Source organism: Trichomycterus rosablanca, chromosome 10 (genome assembly GCF_030014385.1).
Source record: "Trichomycterus rosablanca isolate fTriRos1 chromosome 10, fTriRos1.hap1, whole genome shotgun sequence".
Lineage (NCBI taxonomy): Eukaryota > Metazoa > Chordata > Actinopteri > Siluriformes > Trichomycteridae > Trichomycterus > Trichomycterus rosablanca.
The window spans coordinates 2,250,635-2,264,411 of NC_085997.1; the positions used below are offsets into that span (position 1 = coordinate 2,250,635).

At 43.7% G+C, this 13,777-nt stretch overlaps 1 protein-coding gene across 1 annotated transcript; it reads left to right on the top strand.

Moving 5' to 3' along the window:
* Positions 1–2,664: 2,664 nt before the first annotated feature.
* LOC134321573 (cadherin-related family member 1) lies at positions 2,665–13,681 on the top strand. The gene is made up of 17 exons (XM_063003381.1): positions 2,665–2,725; positions 4,543–4,620; positions 5,670–5,815; positions 5,883–5,933; positions 6,292–6,381; positions 6,722–6,808; positions 7,665–7,781; positions 7,886–8,029; positions 9,073–9,155; positions 9,359–9,455; positions 9,782–9,985; positions 10,113–10,265; positions 10,392–10,556; positions 10,985–11,052; positions 11,502–11,730; positions 12,150–12,404; positions 13,079–13,681. Exons 1-17 carry the CDS (start codon positions 2,665–2,667, stop codon positions 13,679–13,681), a joined length of 2,631 nt encoding a protein of 876 aa, XP_062859451.1.
* The last annotated feature ends 96 nt before the right edge of the window (positions 13,682–13,777 follow it).

Sequence of the window (13,777 nt, forward strand, 5' to 3'; positions counted from 1 at the left end):
TCTCCTAATTGACCCTGGAGCAGTTGGCACATATTGTTTTAGTGCCTACACATTATTTACATATTCATCCATTCCTCATATCCAAACAGTCCTCCACAGTGAAGCCAATACACCTCAATTTTGTTTCTACATAAATAAATAAGTAAATAAAATAAAGCAAATACAGATGCACAAACCTCCAACTTTAGTTTTTGTTATATAGTCTTGTCAGCAGAAGAAAAATGGCATTACAGTACTTATTAGGGTGACAATGACAGACAAAGAAAAAGTAAACAGTAGTTTAATGTGTAGTACATCGTTACAGCATCACAGTATAATAATTAATGATTAGTTTCTAAAGATTCTATTACCAATATAGTCCTAAGAATAGTCCAAATATTTTACCCTCATCTAAGGTAGTATCCACAAAATTGAAAGCATGTTATGTTTTACAATCATATAATATATACCAAGGCGGCACGGTGGGTAAGTGGGTAGCACTGTCACCTCACAGCAAGAAGGGTCTGGGTTCGATCCCCAGGTGGGGCAGTCCCGGTCCTTTCTGTGTGGAGTTTGCATGTTCTCCCCGTGTCCGCGTGGGTTTCCTCCGTGTGCTCCGGTTTCCTCCCACAGTCCAAAGACATGCAAGTGAGGTGAACTGGAGATAGTAAATTGTCCAAGACTGTGTTCGATATAACCTTGTGAACTGATGAATCTTGTGTAACGAGTAACTACCGTTTCCTGTAATGAATGTGACCAAAGTGTAGAACATGATGTTATGACTTATACACGAACGCACCCTTGTGGAGGCTTTCTGTTGCATCTTGTAAACCACAGTGGGACCAGATTGCCAGTTACAAAATCAGGGACAAAATGTGGGTTTGAATAACCCTAATTTATACAGTCACTGAAACATTCCACCCCTAAATAAAAAAGGTCTAAATGTCTCTGCAGAGCTGGAGTTTGCTTTAAATGACGTCTATAAAGTAGCAGAATATTTTGTTGTCATAATTCTTTAACTATACAGCAAATCTATAGGATCTAAAGTTGGGTTACAACATGATGAAACCATTTAGATGTGATATCCAGCCCTCAGCTGTGATGTAAGCACGTAACAACCAAGGACTTCACGATCGGACTCCACGAAGCATTCTGATACAGTCTGTTGGACCAAGTTATAATCATGTTATTACTGCATGGTTAATACTATCCAGTTACTACGGTAACAGTTGTAAACATGTATAACCACTTTACACTTTTGTAAACTTAAACTCGATTCCTTTGATTATTTTCCATCAGTAGGTTCCAGTTTCTCCCAGTAACTGCATATTTCAGGGCGTGATGGAACCGGATTGGTTGCTTTTGCTCTCGTAACTGTGTGTCATTACTGTGCGTCACAAATTATTTTTACACCTGTGAAAAGTGTGACGGTTCGAAAACACACACACACATACACACACACACACGCACACATAGTTGTATGTGAGGACTGGGCCTGTGTCATATTCATGAGGTGATTCATTAATGCATCCTGATGTGTCAATGTTAATGTTTGATTTAAATGTGCAACTATATGACTGCTTCTCAATCACTGATACACAAAGCACTGCTGGGTTGAACTTCACATGGATGCCTGAGAGAAAGATGCTATGTTTAATTAATGTCATTAAACATACCTGTTTAGAATGACAAGGATTAAGGAGGATTGAGGAGGATGCGCAGCATCACAGACGGCACAGAGTGTCTTAAAGGGCTCAGAGATGGAAGGAAAAGTTAGGGATTTACTTTCACTCAGAAGGTCCTGGGTTTCATTTCCAGGTGGAGTCTGTGTCGGTTTCCTCCCACAGTCCATAGACGTGCAAGTGAGGGGAACCTGGAGACACAAAATTGTCCATGACTGTGTTTGACATGAAACTTGAACTAATGAATCTGTTACTGGTGTCACCAGTAACAACCTGTCCTGTCATGAATGTAACCAAAGTAAGCACATAAATAAATGCAGCATCACTGTAAAACCTTCTCCAGCACTTCAGGTGTGGTTCTTCTCTTTAGCCTCACATGAGGACATGTAACATCTCCGTAACATCACATTACTTTAGTTAATACATAGTGTTACTGTTTCTCCAACCATTTTTTACTTGTTTGTACTCTCAGGTATTTAAATCCTGGATTCTAGTTACTGCTGGTGCCAGATCTTCTCATGTTGGCACCATTTCCCTCTTTTAAACACTGAGTATAAAAGTGCTTCTTTTTATTTTCATCACAATCGTAAATGTAAATTACGCATTTCAGAGGTTCAATAATATGTAAACACCCCTACTAATAATTCAGTTTAGGTGATTCAGACACACCCATTTCTACCAAGTTTATAAAGTCAATGATATAAAATTAATGAAAGCAGTTTGAAAGGAGCAGAGGCTGTTGTTACTGCAATGGGGGGGGGGGGGGGGGGGCCCATATTAATGCTCATGGATTTGAATATTATGAATTGGTGTGTTATTAAGCTCCATCACCTTCCGTGTTTTGGTTCCGTCCCGGGTCTCGGTGAGTGTGAAGAGCTCCAGAAGGAAGGAGGGGACGTCAGCAGATTAGTGTGTGTGTGTGTGTGTGTGTGTGTGTGCGCGAGCTGGAAGGCGTCTTCAGAAGCTTTCTCTGTCTGAGTGAGATTCACACACAGAGTTCAGGATGAAGAGTAGATCCACAGTTCAGGTCTCGCTCCTCTTCGTTGTCATCATCGTCACTCCAGGTGAGAAGGACTTTAATCTTTATGAAGTGTTTTATACTGAAGAGGTTGAGGTTTCAGGTGGTTGTCCTAGTGCTGATGATCCTGATAATCCTATAAGTGTGAGCACAATCCCGTACAGTGTGGAATTAACGCTGCTTGTAGGGCTCGTTACATATGACTTTAATTAAGGTCATTAATTAAATGTGATTCAGTGAAAATTGGGTGATGATTCCACACTGTGGGTCTGTGAATAAAAGAAAATGTTGTTCGGATACGAGAATTCTCCTGTTACCTTCAGCCCTTTGTAGTGTGTGTAGTGAGTCTAATGTGTGGTGTGTCTTGAGTGTCCAGTGTGTAGTGTGTCTAATGTGTGGTGTGTGTAGCGTGTCTAAAGTGTGTAGTGTGTCTAATGTGTGGTGTGTCTTGTGTGTCCAGTGTGTAGTGTGTCTAATGTGTGGTGTGTGTAGCGTGTCTAAAGTGTGTAGTGTGTCTAATGTGTGGTGTGTCTTGTGTGTCCAGTGTGTAGTGTGTCTAATGTGTGGTGTGTGTAGCGTGTCTAAAGTGTGTAGTGTGTCTAATGTGTGGTGTGTCTAGTGTGTCCAGTGTGTAGTGTGTCTAGTGTATGGTGTGTGTAGCGTGTCTAAAGTGTGTAGTGTGTCTAGTGTATGGTGTGTGTAGTGTGTCGAAGGGTGTGTATTGTGTAGAGTGTGTAGTGTGTCTAATGTGTGGTGTGTCTAGTGAGGGTAGCGTGTGTAGTATGTGGTGTATGTAGTGTGTCCAGTGTCTAGTGTGTTTAATGTGTCTAGTGTGTGTTGTGTGTCTGTGTCTAGTGTGTGTAGTGTGTGTAATGTGTCTAGTGTGTTTAATGTGTCTAGTGTGTAGTGTGTGTAGTGTGTGTAATGTGTCTAGTGTGTTTAATGTGTCTAGTGAGTAGAGTGTGTAGTGTGTCTAATGTGCGGTGTGTGTATTGTGTCTAGTGTGTAGTGTGTAATGTGGTATGTGTATTGTGTCTAGTGTGTCTAGTTTGTATTGAGTCTAACGTGTGGTGTGTGTAGTGTGTCTAGTGTGTATTATGTAGAGTGTGTAGTGTGTCTAGGTTGTGGTTTGTGTAATGTGTCGAGTGTCTAGTGTGTGTAGCTTCTCGTTGGCTCATTTGTGGTGGTTTAAGATGTAATTCAGTGCAGTAAGAGTGTTCAGTGGTTGAAAGTGTGTGTGTGTTGCATCTACACACATCATGTTATTTCTGTATGTTTTTTCTCCACCAATCACATCGTTGTGGTGTTTTGCTGACCTGCTGCTACAGCTCGTGAGTGACTGAATTATTACTGTCTCTTTTTAAATAAATAGTATTTATATAGCTTTATATATTATTATTTTTATTATTTCATTTTTCTGCAGTAAAGGTCCAAAGTTTACAGTAAAAACATTTTATATACTGTATAATAGATGCACCTAAATGCCCATATGCACCGATCCCCATATGAAGTCGACTCGTGAACTGCACCGACACGGAGGGGGGCGTGTGTTAGTCACGGCTCTCCTCGGTCAGAGTGGGGGTCAGCAGCAGTAAATCGGGTAGTTGGATATGACTAAATTGAGAGGAAAATGAGGAAAAAAGCAGAAAATTTGACTAATTCCTTATTAGTGAAAATAACAAACCACAGCTGGTGACTTCTCTGTGCCCAAATAAATAGGGCTAATCTGACACATCAGACTGAGTAACAAACATGACAGTAAAGGGCTAGATTAGGAAGAGCTGGACGCGCCCCGGTTATATAATCTGGTGATCTGTGTTATTTTTACACCTGATTTTAATGTGTCTAAATTTCGTGTTCCAGGACAGTCGGACTTCGCCCCGTATTTCTACGACAGCGGGAACATGGCACTATTTAGCATCGCAGAGGACACGCCAGTCGGTGAGAAATGTGTGGTTTATAGCACAGCAAAATTCACACCTTTGCAAAACATCTGTTTTTAATAGCACATTTAGCACACACTGCTATCCAACTATGACTAGAACAATGCAAGCGATTGAGAGGCAAGGGCCTTGCTCAGGGGCCCCACTGTGGCAGCTTAGCGGTTGGACTTGAACCAGCAGATTTTTTTATCTATACCGCTGAGCCACCACTGCTGTTATTCATTAATGCAGAATGTTTTTTCTTTCTTTAAACACACTTCGCCCAGAGGGTTATTTTGCTAGCACACCAGCACCGAGATTCTGAACTCCTCAGTTTAAAACTCGGCGTTGCCACCGGTTTGCTGGGCGCCATTTAGCGGGCATAATCGGCAGTGCCTGCAGCAGACACGTTTCTGCTAGGGCGGGATGCCGGACTATTTGGGCGGGGTCTTCAAACGCTGTGTAAGGACCCTGATTGGCAGATAGAGAGGCGACTGCGCAGAATGCATGGGTGAAATAGGGTTCCCATTTCCCTAAATTGGGAGAATTGGGAGGCCAAAAGTATGTGGACACTTTGCCATGAGCTTTTTGGATATCCTGCTCCAAAAAACAGGTATTAATATAAATGTACCCCCCCCCTTGCAGCTATAACAGCCTTTACTGTAATCAAAACAACCAAACACAGGGAAATATGTGACCTTTTGGTCAAAGTGTTTATGAGGTCAGACACTGCCACAATCAAGGTTCCAATTCATCCCAAATGTGTTAATCTTAAAGGCGTTCATTATGATGGGTGTCCGAATACATTAGAAACTGGTTCTGTGGGCGTGAACGTGCAGACTGTGGGGTGATGAGGTGCTGATAGGAGAAGGTGTTAATTAGTATAACACGTACTGATTCCAGTCGCCACTTCCACCAGCACCCAGTCGTCTCCGTCTCCGTCTCCATTTCCAGCCGGCGCTCAAAATACCACATAGTACTTTGATACATACAGACCCTTGTCCTGAATCCACTGTTCCATATAAACGGGTCATGTTTCATGTCATGCGTTTCTGTGTTCCTCTGCAGGTTCTCAGGTGTACACCCTGAACGGGACAGACCCCGAGGGCGACGAAGTCCGCTACGACATCGTCTACGACAAAGGATCGAAAGCATACTTTAAGGTGGAGCCCGGATCAGGATGGGTGACTCTCATCCAGCCGCTGGACCGAGAGGTGAGGTGCTGGGTTAAATTCGGGATGTTTAATGATGTTTTGGTGATGATTTGTGTTTCGTATGCAGGTTGATGATGAGATCTCGGTGCTGGTCAGCATCACGGACGGCAGGAATCAGGTAAGGCTGCTGATCACATGCTTTAATAAAGGTTTGATATAGAGTTATCCCTACGCAGCGATAACAGTCTCCACTCTTCTTATTTTAATATTTTAAAATATTGGAATGTGTTTGCTCTCTTGGACGAGAAGGTCTGGCTTTCAGTCAACATTCTAATTCACCCCAAAGATGTTTAATGAGATTAAAGCTCGCAATTATTGGACGTTCAAGGCTTCCAATGTTGATTGAGAGCCAGGCTTCTCGTCCAATGAACATGGCCCACAAGCTCCAACAAGCTTCTGGTCTGGTGTCTACATACTTTTGGCCATACAGTTTACCTGATAAAGAGTCAACATGACCCTTTGTTTTATTTTCTCAGGTGGTTGAGAAAGTGCGAGTGTTCGTCTCCGATGCTAATGACGAGAAGCCAGAGTTCCTCCACCTGCCCTACATCATCGACGTCCCCGAGGTTAGGAAGCAAATATTACAATACTAGCTCCATGCTCAAGGGCCCAACAGTGGCAACCTAGTAGTGGTGGGGCTTGAACCAGCGATTTTTTGATTACTAGTCCAGTACCTTAACCACTGGGCTACAACTGCCCACATCCATCTCTAGTGCAGCCACCTCGACCAGCAGCAATAAAACCTTTCTGACCTCCCTTCCCCCCTCAGGCACAGCCAATCGTGTCTGTTTGGACACCCGGCCAGGTCGACAGCACCGCCCAAGATTCTAGATCTCTGGGACAGGCTTGTACATTAAAAAATGTATCATGATGTTGCGGTAATTTGTGATTCATGTTGTGTTGCAGGATGCGGATGCTGGAAGCAGCATCTTTAAAGTTCAGGCCGTGGATAAAGACCTGGGTTCCGGAGGAAGCGTGGCTTATTTCTTACAGGTAAAATATAATATGATAAAATAACTCTATTTCGCTACATTACGACCAAAACTATGTGGACACCATGACTAATTGAGATCTGGCTTTTCAGCCACACCCAATGCTAAATTAATTAGTAAATAAAAAAAACCAATTATATTAATTATTGGGGCAGAGGTAGCTCAGTGGTTAAGGTACTGGACTGGTAATCAAAAGGTTGCCAGTTCAAGTGCCACCACTGCCAAGTAGCCACTGTTGGGCCCCTGAGCAAGGTCCTTAATCCTCAATTGCTTGAATTATGTTCAGTCATAATTGTAAGTTGCTTTGTTAGCCATATTTAAACGTCACACTTTGCATAAAAGCTTTTGGATTAAAAGACAACAAACCAACCGTAGCTCAATCCATGTTTCTGTTCTAACCTCTGTGACCTTGACCATGCAGAGCAGCTTATGTCCCAATCATGTTAACTCATTCGAGTGGATTTTCTGTACTAATGGTATTGCAAAAGACCATCAGGAAATGTGCTGCTGCTTTGCTGGATTATATTTCGGTTACATTAGTGAGCTTAGCTCGGATTAAACCTGCTAACGACCGGCGCTAAGCACACGGTTCTGCTGTTCACATGGTTCTGTTTACACTAACCAGAGCAGCTGGGCGTTTGGATCGCGACAGCTAGCGTGGTGTGTCTTTTGGACCACATAAAACTATAAATGAGTCCCAAAATAATAATATACAAGATATACAAGATCATTGGGACCTTGATAGAACACATGGCCTCATGTATGTGGCTGCATTAGTATCCCTATAGAACATTGTAACCTGATTAATAAATAATCATTTTTACTGAACAATTTAGCAATTGTTGCTTTTTCTCCAGACAACTGGCAACACAAAGTTTACCATAGACGGCCACAGCGGGGTGCTTCGCATCAAAACGGGCGAGTCACTGGACTTCGAAACCTCCAAGACTCATTTCATCACTGTGGTTGCAAAGGTGAGAGATGAACGACAGAGACCTCTGGTGGACAGGTATAGAAGTGACATGGATTAATGTCACTGGATTAAGATCTGATTTTTTGTGCCCTCTGACTTGTTTAGGATGGGGGCGGTAAATACAACGGGAAGCACCAGGTGATGACGTCATCTGCCACCGTAACTATCAACGTCCTCGATGTCCAGGACTCGCCACCGATCTTCATAGAAACACCGTATTTCGGATATGTCTACGAAGTCTCAGTTCCTGTACGTATGATACAAATGTGCATGTTATATTCCATATACTTGTACAATGACAATAAAGGTATTCGTATTCAGAAATTATGAGCCCACCTGCTAAGGAGATCCACAGTGGGAATCCACAATGATGGAGATCCCCAGTGGTGGAGATACACAGTAGTGGCGATCCACAGTAGTGGAGGTCCACAGTGATAGAGATCTGCAATGGTGGAGGTGCACAATGATAAAGATCCACAGTGATGGAGATCTGCAGTGGTAAAGATTCACAGTGGTGAAGATCCACAATGATAGAGATTAACAGTAATGGAGATCTGCAGTGATAGAGATCTGCAACGGTGGAGGTCCACAGTGATAAAGATCCACAGTGATGGAGATCTGCAGTGGTGAAGATTCACAGTGGTGAAGATCCACAATGATAGAGATTAACAGTAATGGAGATCTGCAGTGATAGAGATCTGCAATGGTGGAGGTGCACAATGATAAAGATCCACAGTGATGGAGATCTGCAGTGGTGAAGATTCACAGTGGTGAAGATCCACAATGATAGAGATTAACAGTAATGAAGATCTGCAGTGATAGAGATCTGCAACGGTGGAGGTCCACAGTGATAAAGATCCACAGTGATGGAGATCTGCAGTGATGGAGATCTGCAGTGGTGGAGATTCACAGTGGTGGAGATCCACAATGATAGAGATTAACAGTAATGGAGATCTGCAGTGATAGAGATCCGTAGTGTTGGAGATCTGCAGTGGTGGAGATCTGCAGTGATAGCGATCCTTAGTGTTAGAGATCCACAGTGTTAGAGATCCACAGTGGTGGAGATCCACAACGATGGAGGTCCACAGTGGTGGAGATATACAGTAGTGGCGATCCACAGTAGTGGAGATCCACAGTGATAGAGATCCACTTTGGTGGAGATCCACAGTAATAGAGATCAGCAGTGACGGAGATCCACAGTGGTGGAGATGGTGCCCCCATGGATTGGGATATTCCTGCCCTGTGGTCAGTAGTTATGAGAAATGTTAAATATTGGTTCTTCATGTGTGCAGGGATCAGAAATCTTTACTGTATCTGCTAGAGATGGAGATCAGGGCGATCCGAACCAAATTCATTACTCAATCATTAATGGTGAGTAACAAGATCATGTAATAATATTGATTTTGTTATAATATTAATGTTTTTTGATGTTTATAAACCCTCTTCTTCTTTAATGAGGAAGGCCACGTTCAATAAGGAATTGGAACTGGATAAACTGGGAGGAAAAAGAGGGAAAATAATAAAAAATAGAGAAAATGGTACATCGGTGACATATTTCTTTTTTTACTAAACAGAAAGTGATGACTCTTTCAGCATCAACAGCACGAGTGGCTGCATCACGCTGATGTCATATCCTGTCCAGCTGAAAAGCGAGCTGTATGAACTTAAAGTCAAGGTACTTCATCCACATCTCTCTAATGATGAATTTAATATGCAGCAGTTTTACATGTACTGTAGGGGTGTAGGACAGGTATTGAAAATACCTTCATGTGCTCCCCCATAGGAGCAAAAGAGCAAAATACATGAATTCATTGTTTTGTGTTGGACGTGTGTTTAGAAAAGTTACATCATAAACAATATAAAGTCTGGACACCCGTCCTCCTATAGGTGTTCTATACACATCACCATAGTATCTTCTAACTAAAGTTAAAGGGCCTTGTACAGCAACCTTCTGATTGCTTGTCTAGCTACCACCGCCCGATCTCTCTGTTTTAAAACCAGGCCTCAGAAGTCGGAGCAGACGACGAGCTGCTGGACTCCACAGTGACGGTGGTGACCATCCGGGTGGTGGATCTGAACAACCATCCGCCCACCTTCTACGGCGAGAATGGCAAACAGAACAGATTCGAACTGACCATGTATGAACATCCACCTGAGGGAGAGATCCTGAGAGGACTGAAGATCACCGTCAATGATTCTGATCAGGTAAGTGCTAATCATATGGACAAAAATATGTGGACACCCCAAATGCATTGCTTACAGGGATATATAATAATAATGATGATGATTTGTAAGAGTTATTTCATTATTGTTTGTGTGTTTTGGTTTTTAGGGAGCGAATGCTAAGTTCAGACTGAGACTGGTGGGACTGGGTCGAGTTCTCCGTGTCGTCCCTCAGACTGTCCTCAACGAAGCTCAAGTCACCATCATTGTAGAGAACTCCACCGCCATCGACTACGAAAAATACTCTTTTTTAACCTTCAAGGTATTTAAAACCATTACATATGAATTCTTGGAATATAAAGAACATAAAATGGCATTTAGTTCAAATCAGTTCAAAAACAAAACAACCCCTAACCCATTACTGACTGTATTATTGTTAATGTTTCAGTTGTTAGCGGTTGAAATCGACACCCCGGAGCGCTTCAGTGCAACAGCGGATATCCTGATCACTCTGTTAGACGTAAACGACAACACGCCCAGGTTCTCCTCGGAGTTCTACATCGCCAGGATCCCTGAGAACTCACCCGGAGGATCCAGCGTCGTATCTGTTACTGTGAGTGCAACAGGGTTTGCCCCTTGGTCCGTTGTGGTTTTACATAATTGATGCCTACACATACCCAAAATAGTAATAATCATGAAGCTTATAATAGTGTAATACTGTACACAGGAACAGACAATAAATCAGTAAGATGTAAGAAGTATTCACACCATTTATAATTGGACGAGGAACTGCATCTCATTTAATACATCAGCTTTATAAAAAACATTACATTTTTATAGTCAGGATCAGTTAAGGACTGAAGGTGATGTAGGTTCTAGCAGGTTCTAAACAAGAGGCATTAATACTTAAGAAAATTTGACATTTAGATACAGTCTTGTTTCTTTTTTGGTCCCGGGTTCCAGGTTTTGATTATAATTAATGTGATACAGAAAGTGTTAGTATCATTTCTGACTCACTTCTTTAACTTTTCTTGGTTTTAGGCGACAGATCCAGACTCTGGGCTTTGGGGAGAAGTGAAGTTCTCAATCTATGGTTCAGGAGCTGATCTGTAAGTGTTGATGTGCTTTGAGGATGTCATTCGGGGCTCAGACTCACTGTTATTCCTAGTTTGTTGTTCTCCTCCCTAAACATCCACATAGAACCGGAACTAAACGATGCACTAAGCTTGTAATTGGATTGGGGGGTAAAAATAGACCCACAAGGCTCCGTCTGTGACTCAGAGCCCAATTAGCATGGCATGTGAGAGCCGCGGGTATGTCAGACAGGCAGCCTGACAGAAGCAGCGGCGCATGGTAAATGCAGAAACCCGCTAATATATGCCTCGCATGCCCGTCCCGGAAGCGAACGTGTGATGGAAATGTGAGAAAGCTTGAGGGTTTCAAGCAGCTTGTTAATTTTCACCGGCTGAGCCCCGTCAGAGGCGTGGAGAGAGCAGCTGATTGAGAAACCGGACTGTTTTTAGAGGGTATAAAACTGACGACACTCCATGTATTCCAGGTTCCTCATCCACCCCACGTCAGGGACCGTCTTCACCCAGCCGTGGGCATCACTGGACGCCGAGATGAAGTCCAAATACAATTTCTATGTGAAAGCGGAGGACGGTGAGGGTAAATACAGCCTGGCTGAGGTGTTCGTCAGCGTCCAGGATCTGAATGATCACCCTCCGGAGTTCAACCAGAACTTTGTGGAGAAGACCATGATCATCGGAGCTCCTGTTAAGATAGAGGTTTGTGTTTTACTGTGTTCTGAATTTGGCTTGCCATGACAACACTAAGGGTCTGTCCGAAAACCCAGTGAGCTGCCCTGCTGCCTACTTGGGCAGCTGCCTCAGTTGAGAGAGTTCTAATAAGACGTCGAACTCGCAAGGCAGATTGCTTTCAGTGCTAAGGAAGCATCGGATGCTCTCTCATTAATAAGTCAGATTATTGTGTTGAATTAAGGCACCTCAGTAGGCAGCATGTTGGAGCACCTAAGAATTTAGACTTCTCTGGAGAGGGTAAAATGCGTCTATGTAGACTATGCAACTAAGTTTTCGGACAGACCCTAAGCACAACTGTGCTATGTAGTGCAGAAGAATGGTAAGCGGTTTGGGACACAGCCTTTATTTTCCATAATAACAAAGCTCCTACGTTCATTGCCGTTTAGGCAGCAGACGACGACGCCGAGGAACCCAACAACGTCGTCGAGTACTCCATCATGAAGGCAGAGCCGGAGAACGTCTTCGACATCAACACCAGCACGGGTGAAATCAAGCTAAAGCCGTTCATCAAGTCCATGCAGATGGTGCAGAACATCACCAGGCGTCAGGACTGCAAGTGGTCCGTGGTGGTCCAGGCCCGAGATCGGGGTTCTCCGTCTTTCGCCGCCACAGCTGTGGTCCAGATCGACATCGCTGAGGCGGTAAGATCGATGTGTCAGATGTTCTAACTGTTCTGATGAATGAGTTCAGGTGTCTCAACCACACCCACTGCTAGAAAGTGTAACAACAGGGATCCACCAAGGATCCATCAAGGATCAAGGTCCATAGAGACATGGATTGTTGAAATTAGTTTGGAGGAAATCCAGAGCCCTTCCTCTACCCCTCACACGTTTGGTATGAATTGGAACGTCCATGACAAGCCAGATCTTCTTATCCAACATCAGTGCCTGACCTAAAAATGCACTTTTGACCTCTCAATATTTTAGAAATAGTTTAGAAATGGGTCCGACAAGGGCATGATCAGGTGTCTATATACTTTTGGCCATATATTTATAGTCCAAATGGTCAGCTGTAGTCAAAGAACCACCAAAAAAACAGGTCTGTTATTTAATAAAAGCGCCTGGAACATGGGTAACACTGTTCACAGTCAAGTGAGCTTTACATTACCAGGGTCTTAGAGGCTGGTTCTTGATCTTCTAAATCTTCTCCAGCAGATTAATCATCTAATTTACAGGCCAATGTGTTTGAGAAGAAGTAAAAAAAAATGGTTTCCATTATAAATGAAAGGTCAGGTTTGGGTGTTGCTGGTTTTCCCAGAATTCTGCACTGCATTTGTGTCTTTTTAAACCCTCATGAGCTTCGTTCTCTTTTCCAGAATCATCTCGCAGGTCCAGTGACGGCTTTGTTGATGCAGAGTAGAGACAAACCCATGAAGGCTTTAGGTTTGGCTGCCGGGCTCATCGGTGTCCTGGTGATGGTCACGATCGTGATCTCAACCGCCATGTACATGCGCAACACCAGGTCCAACCGGATCACCCCGGCCCACCGCGTCGTCCGGCGCAGACGCAGGGAGCAGCGGCGGCGGTGGAACTTCCCCTTCAGAACACCGTTCAGGAACTCGGACAGTCCCGACAGGTTCCTCACGCATGACATCGAGAGCAACGTGAACTCAGAAGGATCTCTGAAGGTGCAGCGCCCGGCGCCACCTCGAGCACCACCTGGTGCGCCACCTAGTGCTCCAGCTTTACCCCCACCGCCACCAAGGATGAGTGAGAAGCATCGAGCCGTGCCGACCGTTTCAGGATCACTGAGCTCTGAATCCGGCAGTTCCAGTCTGAGATCCGTCAGCAGCGAAGACACAAAAGACGGCGGCGCTAATCAGGGAAGAGAGAGCAACATCAGCTCAGCGCTGGTTTCTGAGTTAAAGAAAAGGCTGGAACAGAAGATCATGGAGGCTAATAAAGGCTACTACTGCTAAAACCTAGTGAGCATAAGCACACGTGCTCAGTGCTGATGCTAACGGACTAGCATTAATGGTAGAGGTTAATGAGGTAAATGCTAACTACTGTAGCCA